Source organism: Martes martes, assembly GCF_963455335.1.
Source record: "Martes martes genome assembly, chromosome: 4".
Classification (NCBI taxonomy): domain Eukaryota; kingdom Metazoa; phylum Chordata; class Mammalia; order Carnivora; family Mustelidae; genus Martes; species Martes martes.
Window position 1 is genome coordinate 41,419,807 of NC_137891.1, and position 13,156 is coordinate 41,432,962.

At 38.1% G+C, this 13,156-nt stretch overlaps 1 protein-coding gene across 6 annotated transcripts in view; it reads right to left on the minus strand.

Moving 5' to 3' along the window:
- The window catches only part of ESRP1 (epithelial splicing regulatory protein 1), a gene marked incomplete at its 5' end in the record, with an annotated part of 55,685 nt that overhangs the window by 17,841 nt on the left and 24,688 nt on the right, over positions 1–13,156 (minus strand). For 3 of the 6 annotated variants that reach the window (XM_080800021.1, XM_080800017.1, XM_080800019.1), the window contains 3 exons: positions 5,625–5,793; positions 9,200–9,386; positions 11,620–11,838. In XM_080800021.1, the coding sequence (XP_080656147.1) occupies positions 5,625–5,793; positions 9,200–9,386; positions 11,620–11,838 (575 nt within the window). Of the gene's footprint in view, positions 1–5,624; positions 5,794–9,187; positions 9,387–11,619; positions 11,839–13,156 lie in introns of all 6 variants that reach the window. The other 3 variants (XM_080800020.1, XM_080800018.1, XM_080800016.1) reach the window with 1 other exon arrangement.

Here is a 13,156-nt window from a genome sequence, read left to right on the forward strand (position 1 = left end):
AAATCAGAACAAATTGTATCAGGTGTTTTGAATGGTTATTTTTCCTTGATGTTCACCACACTATAATTTTCTGCCATGCTAAAAAGATTGTTAAGCACATTTGCATTTTAAATCCCTGAACTGCTCATTACATGAATAAAGTCTTCAGCCTAGCTGATTACTACTTCCCTGAAAGCTATACTGAATTGTCATGGACAGTAGAGTTAACTGCCCACAGCAGTTCTTGCTTATGTGATTTAGAATCGTCATCCAAACTGAAAAACTTTAGTTATAATCATTCCCACCAACAAAGATTATCTGATGCTTCTTCATTATTACAACATTGCTTGGTACTCTATTATTACAGTATTCTGGTATCACTTCATTGTATGCTGAATTCCAGCTTGTATTTGTAGCACTAAATATTTAAGTTATAAAAAATTATTTTAATAACCAAGAAAAATATAACCCCATACTAAAGATACATTTTACCTTTTTCCCTAGTCTTTTGGAAAACGTTCACCAAATAAATTAGAAAGTAAACTGGCTGCCAAATGTTACTATTGGGAGAAACCTGGTGAAGTGTATAGATCTCTCCCCACTATTTGTTATAATTGCACAGGAATGAAATTATACTTAACTCAAAAGCTAGGCACTGAAAATACAAAATATAGGCATCTCTCAGAGGGTTGGTATTTTTTTGGTTCAAATGTGAAGAATTTCAAAATAGAATACAGTAATGCTATACAACAAACCAAACAGTGCAGAATGCCTCAATATTACTACATATACATATTCATTGCTTAGGTAGAATAAGGTGATTGAATAAGAACAGAAAGGAAGCACACTCATGAATAAAATATCCCTTGCCCTGTTTCTTGATTCAAGGTGATATGTTGCTTTTTTAGTGTCCTACCAAAGGTAAGGCGATGCATATAAAGACATGTATGTGAATCTGGATTTCCTTAAATTAGATGGCACAGAACTGAAAAATCAAGTGTTTCACCTATGCCACAGGTTTGGTGCAAAGGAGAATATACTTTTCTAGGAAAAATGAAAGGGGAGGATAAAAGGTAGGACTCTCCTTTTGAAGAGAAAAGGTGTGATAGATAAAACGGAGTTCTCAGTGATAAGCAGGATGGGCATAAATGTATCTGCCCTTCTAATTCCTTTGTATCCTTGGCTAAGCGCTAGGATATTGGGTAACTGAAACTGTCTTCCAAAAGGGAGAGGAAAGTCCATAAGCAGAAAATGAAACCACATATGCTTTTATTTCACTTACTCTTCAAAATGTTATTGTCACAGCCACACATTTAGGCTGCTAAAAACTCCTTTAATAATAAATGGTTCAAAAAATAAATAAATAAATGGTTCACTTTTTCTCCTTAAATGTTCCTCAAGTAACCCAAATCCTTATGATAAAAGATGTCGTATCTCAGAGAAGTAGTCACTGGAGAGTTTATCTTCAAAAAAAAAAAAAAAAAAAAAAAAAATTTTTTTAAAGGTTTTATTTATTTATTTGACAGACAGAGATCACAAGTAGGCATAGAGGCAGGCAGAGAGAGATGAAGAGAAGCAAGCTCCCTGCTGAGCAGAGAGCCCGATGTGGGGCTCGATCCCAGGACCCTGGGATCATAACCTGAGCTGAAGGCAGAGGCTTTAACCCACTGAGCCACCCAGGCGCCCCTATCTTCAAATTTTTAAATAGACCAAATTAGAGATAAAATAAGGACAAATGCCCTCCAGCTGAAGAAGACCTCTGATGTCACTGACTTAGCACAGGGTCACACATGCATTCTGTCAGCCACTCTATACTAGGAACAGTCTATGTTTTATGAATCGTATTTCCAATAGATCTCACATTTGCTCAGTTAAATTGGAAGTTAAAAACAGTTAAAACTGGGGTGCCTGGCTGGCTCAGTCAGTAGCGCATGTGACTCTTGACCTCAGGGTGGTGGGTTTAAGCCCCATGCTGGGGATAGAGATTACTTAATAAATAAATAAATAAATAAATAAATAAATAAATCAAATCAATCTTAAAAAAAAAAGTTAAAGTTAATCACTTCTTTTCAAGGTGACATGCTTTAAAAAAAAGTGGGGGGGATGCCTGGGTGGCTCAGATGGTTAAGCACCGGCCTTCAGCTCAGGTCATGATCCCAGAGTCCTGGGATGGAACCCCACATTGGGTTCCCTGTTCGCTGGCGAGCCTGCGTCTCCCTCTCCCTCTGCTGCTCCCCCTGCTTGTGCTCTCTCACTCTCTCTGTCCAATAAATAAGTAAAATCTTAAAAAAAAACAAGCAAACAAACTGCAAAATAGGGACACCTGGGTGGCTCGGTCAGCTAAGTGGCAGCATTCAGCTCAGCTTATGATCTATCTCAGGGTCCTGGGATGGAGACCTGCATCCTAGGGCTCTGCACTCAGCAGGGAGTCTGTCTCCCTTTCCCTTGGCCCCTCCCCCCCTACTGGTGCTCTTGCTCTTTATCAAATAAATAAAATCTTTCAAAAAAAATCTGCAAAATACATTAGCATCTTAACCTCTTAAAGAACACACTGAATTAATCAAGTTAAACTGACATATTTCATTAAAAAGGAGGGAATTTTAAAACCTTTAATCTTAAAAGAGACAAAAACTCTAGAGTGTCTGATTAATATCCTTTTCTGCCTCACACTCTTTCTTAAGAGTCTTCCCCATTATGAGGGAATATGGTCAAAATATACTTGAAAACTTACTCAGGAATTTTTCAATAGCCTCAAATGCCTTTTAGTCAGGTCAGGTTAGAAAATTAGTGGTATCCTGCTATTTTACAGTTTGGAACTTGTTTTTAAATTATTCTAGATTTTACAGTATAAGAAGACATTCCCGTGTTTAAACACTTTGTGTGGATAATCTCACTACAGTTAGTGAAATATCAATTAAAATAATGAAATATGTTAGGGGTTATTTGAAAGTATTAATTTTAATTTAATACACATAACCTCCAATTAAAATTTTCATTTCTGGGGCACCTGGGTGGTGGCTCTGTTGGTTAAGCATCCTGACTCTGGATTTTGGGTCAGGTCATGATCTCAGGGTCATGAGACTGAGTGCCACATTGGGCTCCATACTCAGTGGGGACTCTGCATCTCCCTCCCCCTCGTCGCTCCCCCCACTTGCACTCTCTAAAAATAAGTATTTTTTTAAAAATCCCTTTCTGTGAAATTGTCCACAGAAATATAAGTACTTAAAGATCAATATGAGCTTTGTTTAGTAGAGAAAAACTTTTTTAAAATTAGAGATCTAAAAATACAGGAATTGTTAAATTCTGATGTATTTTCACCCTTGTGACATCATGTGAAATAGTCAAGAATGAGGTAAATATATATTCCTTAGGGAAGATGTCGATGGAAAAAAAAAAAAAACAAAAGGGACAAGTGAGCAGTACATGTTAAGTATGCCACATTATTCAGAAGTACACATGTATGTCTTTATTACCAAATCAGTAATAGCAACTGCTTCTAGACTTAGAGGTATATAAAATGGGAATCTGCTTTTACTCACTATACTTTTTTTTTTCAAATTTATTTATTTGACAGAGACACAGCGAGAGAGGGAACACAAGAAGGGGAGTGGGAGAGGGAGAAGCAGACTACCTGAGCAAGTAGCCGGATGTGGGGCTTACTCCCAGGACCCTGGGATCATGACCTGAGAGAAAGGCAGATGCCTAATGACTGAGCCACCCAGCCACCCTTCACTATACTTCTATACTCTTATATGGAACAATGATGACCTTACAAACTTTAAAACTACTAGAAAATGTTAACCTATAGCCAAGGGCCCAAAATGATAGGAGCTGTTAAACCATAAATGTCAGTTCCTCTTGACTTTGGGGCTTCAAGACTTGAATTCCCATCTTACCATGTTAGCTGGCTATTTCTAAGGGATTCCTTCTTTTTTCTTTTTCCTTTTTTTTTTTTTTTTTAAGATTTTATTTATTTATTTGACAGACAGAGATCACAAGTAGGCAGAGAGGTAGGCAGAGAGGGAGAGAGGAGGAAGCAGGCTCCCCGAAGAGAGCCTGATGCGGGGCTCGATCCCAGAGTCCTGGGATCATGACTGGAGCCAAAGGCAGAGGCTTTAACCTGCTGAGCCACCCAGGCACCCACCCCCAAGGGATTCCTTCTTTTCATGGGGTCTATATTACAAGGCAGTGGTGGAGCTGGATATTCAGAAAATGTATTCTTGAATGGAAAAACAGCACCAGGCACCCAGAGGATCAATGCATTTCACTCCTGACATCCTGAGGTATAAAGAAGGGTAATCAAAGATCTTTCTTAAACCAGAGCCCACAACTAGCAAGTGACTGTCACAGGGTCCAGAGTAGGTGACAGACTGGGACTGGGCCAGATGATTGACAGAGTGCTCAACCATGAACAATGATTCATGCTTCTGAGCCTTTACAAACCTTCAAAATACGGCCAACTGACGATTGTTATCGCCTTCTCCCTATTCTTCCCCAGGAGAATAAAGAATATGTACAACAGCATTTATGGATGTTTTAAAAATATGTAACAAAGTAACAAATGTAATTAACAGAGGCCACAAGCTTCACTGCTACTGAGATTTTACAGTTTCTGCTCCCTTCTAGAAAACTAGATGGAGAGGGGGAAAAAAAAAGCTACAATGTGATATAGCAACTGTGATTGATTGGATAGGTTACTTCCAGATCACTCATCAAAAAACCTCACTTACATCTTGGTGGATGTACTCAGAACATGTAGTCAATGGGGAAGGAAAAATAAGGCCTGGTGTAATTTTTAAAATTTTGAGCAATGCTGCTTGCACTAAAGTAAAATTGTGTTTTAATAAAAATGCATCTTAATAAAGTTTTAATTTTAAAAAAATAAGTTTTTTATTTTAATAATGAACCAGTCACTGGCTAAACAGATCTTTCTGAAAAGCAAATTTGAATATGCGGGCATTCTACATCCAAGTGAGAATCACAAGCAATCAGACCTAGAAGGGACTTCCAAAAATTTGGCCAATCTCCTCATTTTATAAGAACCAGAAAGGTTAAGTGACTTGTCCCAGTTAGACTAAGAGCTGAGAGTAAATCTCAGGTCTCCCAACTTTCAGACCAACAGCTTTCTCTCCATCATACCTGTTGCTTTCCAAAAATTGAGCACAACCTGAAAAAATATGTTGATTCTAAGAAAGTACTGAATAATCTCATCTTGGACATGTTAGAATTGATTTGGGGGGGAAGCATGGAAGTTCTATACAATTTAAAATAGTATTTATTATGAGCGAACATGTGAATTGATGCGACTTTAAACTATAATGGCTCTTATGGATTTTCCTGTTTTATAATCTGTTCACAGGATATTGCCACGCTGTTACGATGCCTACTTATGGCCCTGTGACAGGAGAAGGAAAAAAAGAAAGTTGTATACATATGTAACCTAAGAGATTCTGCTGTCCAGATATGGTTAAAAAACAAACTTATTTTGGTCCTGAAACAGCCTTCTTGGTCAGAGAGGTAGGACAGAAGCTAGATTGCCATCCGAATGTTCAGTGGCAGACAGTATTCTTTTGTGAACTCAGGCACTGCCTATCAAAGGAGTCTTTTGTTTCTGTCCCTCATTTCCACTTCCATCAGTGCCTTACCTGGGATAGTATGCAGTGTAGTTCATGAAGAGCTGAGTGCCCGCTGGGTAGTAGGCTGTGGTGGGCTGCAGTGCCCGTGGATTCAAAAGCACAGAGGGCTGATAAATGGCAGCTTCAGTAGGAATTACTGCTGCAGGAGCTGGAAATGTGTAGGAGGGAGGAGACAGGCCTAAATAAGCAAAGAGAGAGACTTTGAGATATACTGTTCCCAAAGGACAATTTTTGCTAGCTCTCAAGTCACGACGTCACTGCTCCACACATACATACATTTTAAAGACACCAGTTCTTTATCATCCTGAACAACTTCTTTTTATTATATATAATTAGTATTTTCTGAAATTTTTGTAACAATGTGAAATTTCTCAAGTGTAATCTTAAAAGTTTGAAAACAATTTTTTTTTATAGTGGGTAATTTTTTGGTGAATTTTCGATTCATCAATCATTGAACACTAATCTTCCATATAATATTTGATTAAAATTTCCAAGCAACTTCCTTTGATTATATAGATTAACACCTAAAAATAATCTCAAAACCTGAAGACCTAGAAATTGGGGAAAAAACCATTTCGTGACATGTGATTTTTTGTTTTCTACTCCTGAGTGCCAGTTACCACAAACTAACCCTTTGAGGAAAGAAACACAGGACTGACATTTAGTATAACTTCACACTAAAAGCTGAGTGGTTTGCTGCTTTTTTGAGAGCTATGCTTCTCTTTCACCTTGTTATCTACTCTGTAGTACAATGTAAGATGAAAATGGTTAGGATAAAAATGATTTCACGAGTTCTATGCCAAAGCATAGATGGGTGTCAGAGTGAACTGACCTAAGAGTAGATTAACTCTGCATTATTTCCACCGAAATGAACCCCAGAAGATGGGCTCTGAAGCTTAGCTCCATCTTTGGACCTGTTCTAAAAAAGAAACAACCACCAAAAAAAAACCCACTACCCAGCCTGAAAAATAACTCAAGAAAAACATGCTCAAGCCCTCCTGAGAGTCAGCTGATAAAAAGCTGACTGAGGTTGAAGAGAAAACAGAAAGGATGAAATTCTATTATCTTCTAGTTATTCAACATCTTCCAGGCCCTATAACTCTTTAAGTCATACTAGTTACTGCTTAATAGCTATAACACATGGGATGAACACAACTTTCCAGGCCATCTGCATTCAACAGAACAGAACAGATAACAGAATGGTTGCCTGAATTTAGAATTCTTCAATTTTTATACCTAGAACCATCTAATATATTTTGCAAATAGCAGAGGCCCAAGGGATACCTTGTCATAGGAAAATCTCTACTGTCGCGTGTGTTTCTTAGGAGTTTCTACATATGTATGGAGATGAGTAAGAGAGTCTGCTGCACAGGGCTACATAAACCAAAGACCAACACAGCAATCTCATATTCAACTTTTAGGTATCTCCTTCATAATTCACCAAAAACTGAGCTGCATGTTTGATACTTCATGTAGATAAGTTTTAAAATGAAGATTCCTGAACTTAAAGACTCCACAAAAGGGCAAACAGAGCAAACTGAGGCACCTAAGTCATACAGAAAATTATAAAGCCTATACCTGTACCTTGCTTTCAAAACTATCAAGTAATTTGTTACAGGACAATACAAAAAAAGGTTGAAATTTTTGATAATAGACTAGGCTGCCCATGTTCGGATATTCCTCAAATGAAAGGATAGCTATTCTTATACTCTTAAAGAATCAGATGTGTATATTTATAGATTACTTTAGAAAAGTAGAGTTTACTTTCAAATGTTCAACTCTTTGAAAAAGTTAAAATTTCAATAAACAAAGTTTAAAACTTTAAAAAAACACTGAGACTACAGCAGCATTTCTTTCCCAGATTTAATAAGAAACTCCTCAGGCGGGATTAAGCAATCACTCTTTTAACTTTTTTAGTTGTTGAGAGTAGATTAAAAAAAATATGCAATTTCTCCAAGTTTTTTGGTTGCTGTAAAAATGGGAAATCACCTCAAGTGAGTTTGTAGGTTTAAAAAGAAAAAAAAAAGTCCAATTGAATATGCATAATATTAGCATGTGTCAATTGGAATTCTGACTTTTTTTTTTAAATGAGTGAATTCTTCCACTAAAATAGCAAGCAGTCTATTTTGGTTAAGATTTTGGGGGGATATTAAAATACATGGAAATCTATTCTTGTGTGGAAAAGCATTTTAAGTTTTTTCTATTGCCTTAGGGTTTGTGAGAGGAAAGGGGAAAAAAAATGAAAGTCTTGTGAAGAAAGTCTGTAATGATCAGTTTTCACCAGGAAGAGACAGAAGTAAAAGAAAACCATAGCAGAATAATTTGGGTTACACAGCATGAAGAAATTCCCTTATCTCACAATACTTGATAAGATTATCATTCAAGGAAATCATAAATGTTACTGATATTATCTGTAGTTTATGGACAGAATACATAGGACTAAGATCACTCTAAGACACCACTTAAACCCAATCATAAGTTTCCAGAACTTGACATTCATTAGTCATCAACTCTTAGATATTCACCAACAGCAAGCAGCAGATGAATGGAATTATTAGCATTTAGGAAGTCCAAGGGAAAAAAAAAAGGATTAAGCCCCACTGAATGTTCTATACGAAAAATACTTTATCAAATAGTTTTATTGCTATAGATCCCTCTTTACAGAAAGTGATGTCCTAACACACTCCATTTTACTGGGATCAAATACATAATCCAGTTAGCTTTCTCCATTATCTTTGGACTATATCCCAAGTGCTACATTCTTTAAACATACCCAGCATTGCTCCTAACAAGGTATGTCTTACTCAAAAGTGAAAACTGTGTCAAAAAGATTCAAGTTGTAACATCAGATCCACAAATGTTCCTTAGTCACGAACCACAACATGGTGTCCAGACTAAAGGGCTTATTCCTCTCACACAGGATTCCAGATGGCTTGCACCCACGTGCCAATGAGCAAGAGCATGGCTTGAAATTAAGCACTGATCCTGCGATCCAATGGAAACTTTGGCTAATTTATTTACGCATTTGTCTTTTATTACTAACTAGCTCTTTCGAGATATCCTGGAGAGCAAGAGAAATGCTCCCCAGATTGTCCTCTCCAAAGGAATACTTAATGCTCAAAAAATTAAAAATGCAAAATGGATAGCAAATCACCCTTCCAAAAAAAAAAAAAAAAAAGTTTTAATGTGTTACCAAAAAAAAAAAAAAGGAAAAGAAAAATGATCTAGCCATACTTATTTTACCTTTAAATGCGTATTAAAATATCTACATAGCCAGGTTGCCTCCCAGAGTCAGTGCTTATCTTGAGCACACTAAGCTTCAGAAATCAAGTGCTTATCACTGGAAAAGCAAGAATATAATTTGAAAGGAGGTATTCGTAGCATCTCTAATTATGGGTGTCCACAACCAAGGTCTTAAATGATTACCAGATACTACCGATTTCAGATGGGAAAGCCTTATGTAACCCCTCACCTGCCTGAGAAAGAACCAGGGGCACAGAAAGTTATGAAAGCAGCTTAAGCACCTACCAGCATACAGCGTAGAAGAGCGCCAAGACCCAAGAAAAACTTACATGGTAACTTACATGGCGGTGGGGATAAGCCATTTCGATTTAAAGTGCCCCCCATTAACACAAAGTTCATCTCCTCAGCTGAACACTGAAAGACTTCAACATATCTGTCCTTCATGGTTTTTTTATGACACTTCTGTGCAGCCATAAATGCTCTGTCCGCAGACTTCATCTGGATAAAGGCATCTCCTGATGGGCGGCCCTGAGCGTGTGGGGGAAGAATAAAAACAAAAGGAGACTGTCTCCTTCAACAAGGAAATGGTTGCTTACAAAACATGCAAAGTGACAATCACCCACAGTACAGACATTTTAGCCACAAAATCTGGGTGACAAGTGTAGTCTACGGAAATCTAACTTGCATTTTATCACCTAATCACCAGAATGCCCACAAAACTTTGGAAAGAGTTTTGAGAGCTCATAGCTAAAAACAATCCTTTCTCATTTCTGCTAATTAGTATCAGATTTACAGGGTTTTGAAAGGGTCTCCTTAGAACTGGGGTTTCAAAGTATAGGACTGTAGATTGGGTTTTGACTTTCTGAAAAATCCATTTAAATTTTATTTATGTGACAAGTAGGAACACCGGTATAAGAGTTTTATGTATGCTCCAACATGAAGCTGAATAAACCAGTGTTCTGTGTTGGCTCTCAGCTGTCCGACCTGCAAGATCCCTTTCCCTTCTCCCTGAAGCCTAGGTTGGCATGTGGGCGTGGGAACAGAGAAGAGGGAGAAGGAAATGCGAACTGCAAAGCACAGTGAGGGTAGGTGAAGGCTGTATCATCAGCCTTGCTTAGGAGTCCTTCTCTCATCTCTTCCCTGGCACCTCCACCTTAAACCTTAGCCAGACAGGTGTTTATAGACATTTCCTCTATTACTAATTGCTTGCTAAAAATCCTGTTTACAACCAAGCTGACAGACCTCTGTTTCACAGAATCAGAACATGTTGGTTTTCTTTAATATGGACATTTTATGGGGGAGAAAAAGACATGATCAGCTTTTAAGACTCCTTTCCTTTTTTTATGGATTTCTTTAAAAGTCTCTAAGGGACTATTTAGTGCAAATTATAACCATGCAAGTTACCATAAGAGTTACCATACCAGGGAAATCAGGGATACCAGGGAAACCCAATCCAAGATGGAAACCTAACATCTTCAAGGTAGCTAAAAGCTCGTCCATCGTTCAAGAAGCATTTCTCCCAAATGCAATCACAATAGGTCACGTGGGTCAATAACAGGCAAATATGTAGCTAAAAGCTCGTCCATCGTTCAAGAAGCATTTCTCCCAAATGCAATCACAATAGGTCACGTGGGTCAATAACAGGCAAATATGTGGTTAATCAAAGAACAAAAACAGCTCCTAGATTATTAGAAATGGTGCTCAAAGAGAAACCAAACAATTTCCTGGCAATGCTGAATTGTAGGGAAGTTTTATTCAAAAGGACTCCCACCAGTGAAGCATGCTGAGAGGGTACACAGATTAAAAGTTGCAGAGTTTAATACTGACATGAGAGTTAGAACGAGCATGTGCTGGTGTGGAAAACCAAGCCACGGACTCAGGAGGTTTGCTGGTTCCTCATACCCAGACTAGTAATTTAAAAAATTTTTGGTATTTCCAATACACACCTATATTCAACCCATAACGCTCAGAGAAAACTTTTAAAAAATAATGCAATCTTGCTTTTAAGAGTTCCAAAATTTTAATTGGACTCACTGTGGCTTACAGGTTTTTAAAAATTCTTTCCCGCTTACCACAGCATACAATGCTGGTGACTTATTTAGCAAGTAATAGGATTGATTTCATTTAACCAAAAATCAGGAGACACCAAGACAGAACTACTTTTTATATGCTTAGAATATATACTTGTATACCATTAGAATTTGGTTATCCTTTGACGGAGGCTTCCCAACAATTCATTAATACGTTCGAGCGCCTGTTATGATCACCAACTGTTTCAGGTGGTACAGATACAAATCCTTACTAAGTCTGTACTCTACTAAATATCACTTAATGTCATATATATAAAATAAGCGAGTTCTAACCAATCTATAAGTATAAAAGACTCTGGACCACAGACACGCTCTTTGGTTTATATATGGTCTAAAATCACTTTCAAGCTACAACAGTGAAGCTCAGTGGCTGCAACAGTAAAAATGTTGTATTAGATAACGTGTTTGTATCGTTCCTGAGACTACTGATAATCTGGGGGATACAAGTGATGGTGCAATCAGAGGAGCTGGATTTAAATCACCATGCTAATGATAGCACTCTTTTCTTTCAGCATTCATCTGAAAGACCTCAGGCATCTACAGTTCAAGCTTTCCTTAAAGGCTTACGATACCCCCGATGAACACCTGTACATTTTTTTCTTTTTTAAACTGGAAGAGGGCCTTTGCCCCTCAGAACAAGCAAATCAGTTTTCTAGTAAGTTACTCCTTACCTGGTGATTCAATACCATGTGAACCCCATGAGTTCGAATATCTGTGGAAAACTCCCCCAGAAAGTCCAGGATGTCCTCAATTGTGGCCGCATAGGGAAGACCTCGAAGGCGTATACAGTCTCTAACATTTGTAGGGGGCACAAATTGCTGAGGTAGTACTGGAATAATGGGAGGGGTTGGAAGTGGAATAAGAGGGGCCGAGGAGAACCGATTCAGCACCTGTACTCAAAGCAAAAGAGAAGTGATTTAGAGCCCTGCTCCTCCAATGCAATCTGCAAACCAGAACACAGCACTGTGGAGCTTGTTAGACATGCAGTGTCTCAGTTCTGCCCCAGACCTAGGAAACGTGAACCTACATTTTAACAAGAGCCCCAGGTAATTCATAAGCATATTCAAGTTTGAGACGCTCCTATGGGGAAAGGGTTTCCTACTGTTCAGCGGGGGAAGCAGGAGACCCCTCACTTTTGTCAAATGCAGCCTGAGGCACATGCCACACAAAATACAATGAGCTCCGATCAAGGACTGGTCTACTGGACAAGCATCTCACGGTCTCAGGACAAATATCCTGAGAAGTATGCTGCTTGTGTAACCCTCTGGACATACGGCTAAATGTGAACTTTTGTAGCAATCTATTAGATTTCATCTCACAAAGCACGGTGTTCCCCTTAATATTGTTATCACATTCCACCTCCAAACCCAAGCAAGAGAATGACACCGTAAGGAACCACAGGTCAAACAGTGACTCTGGATTGTATTAGAATACAATGCTACATTTATAACAATGTATAAAGCCCAAGACTGAATGGTTGGTAATGTAAGAATGAAAAAAACTATTTGGTGACCACAGAATAATCAGTCTTGATGTGAATTTGAGGTAGTGGCAAGACAGAGCAACTTGACTGTTTTTTGTTGTTGTTGTTGTTTGTTTTTTTTAAAGTCCTGGAATTCCACTATCTTGACAATGAATGAGAGGTTCAGTATACTTAGGAGAAAGGATTACTCCCAGGCAAAACTCTATTATAAAGTTTTGGTCTATTTTTATAAAAAATAAAAAATTAAAAAGGGGCATCGGGGTGGCTCAACTGATTAAGTGTCTGCCTTTGGCTCAGGTCATGATCCCAGAGTCCTGGGATTGAGCCCTACATGGGGGGGGGGGTGTGAGGGAGGGTTCTCCTTCTCCCTCTTCCTTTGCCCCCCCCTCCATTCATACTCATTCTTTCTCTCAAATAAATAAATCTTTACAAAACATATAAGGTTCTGGTCTACTTTTGCCTTATTTTAGAACATATCTACCAGTTTATACTACTAGAAGGTCCTTGTGCAAACAGCATGTATGACAACCCTAAGTTTTCTGAACTTACTTCTGTAACCTTAATCATGCCATAAACTGAAAATACAGAATCAAAACCCTCCCCCCAAATTGTCCTAATTTCCTCACTCCCACCCTGTTCAGTTGTTAAGTAAGAGGTAACAGAAATCAAAGAACAAATGCAACACAGCCAAAGAAACCTAAGAGACAACAAGATTTTTTTTAAAA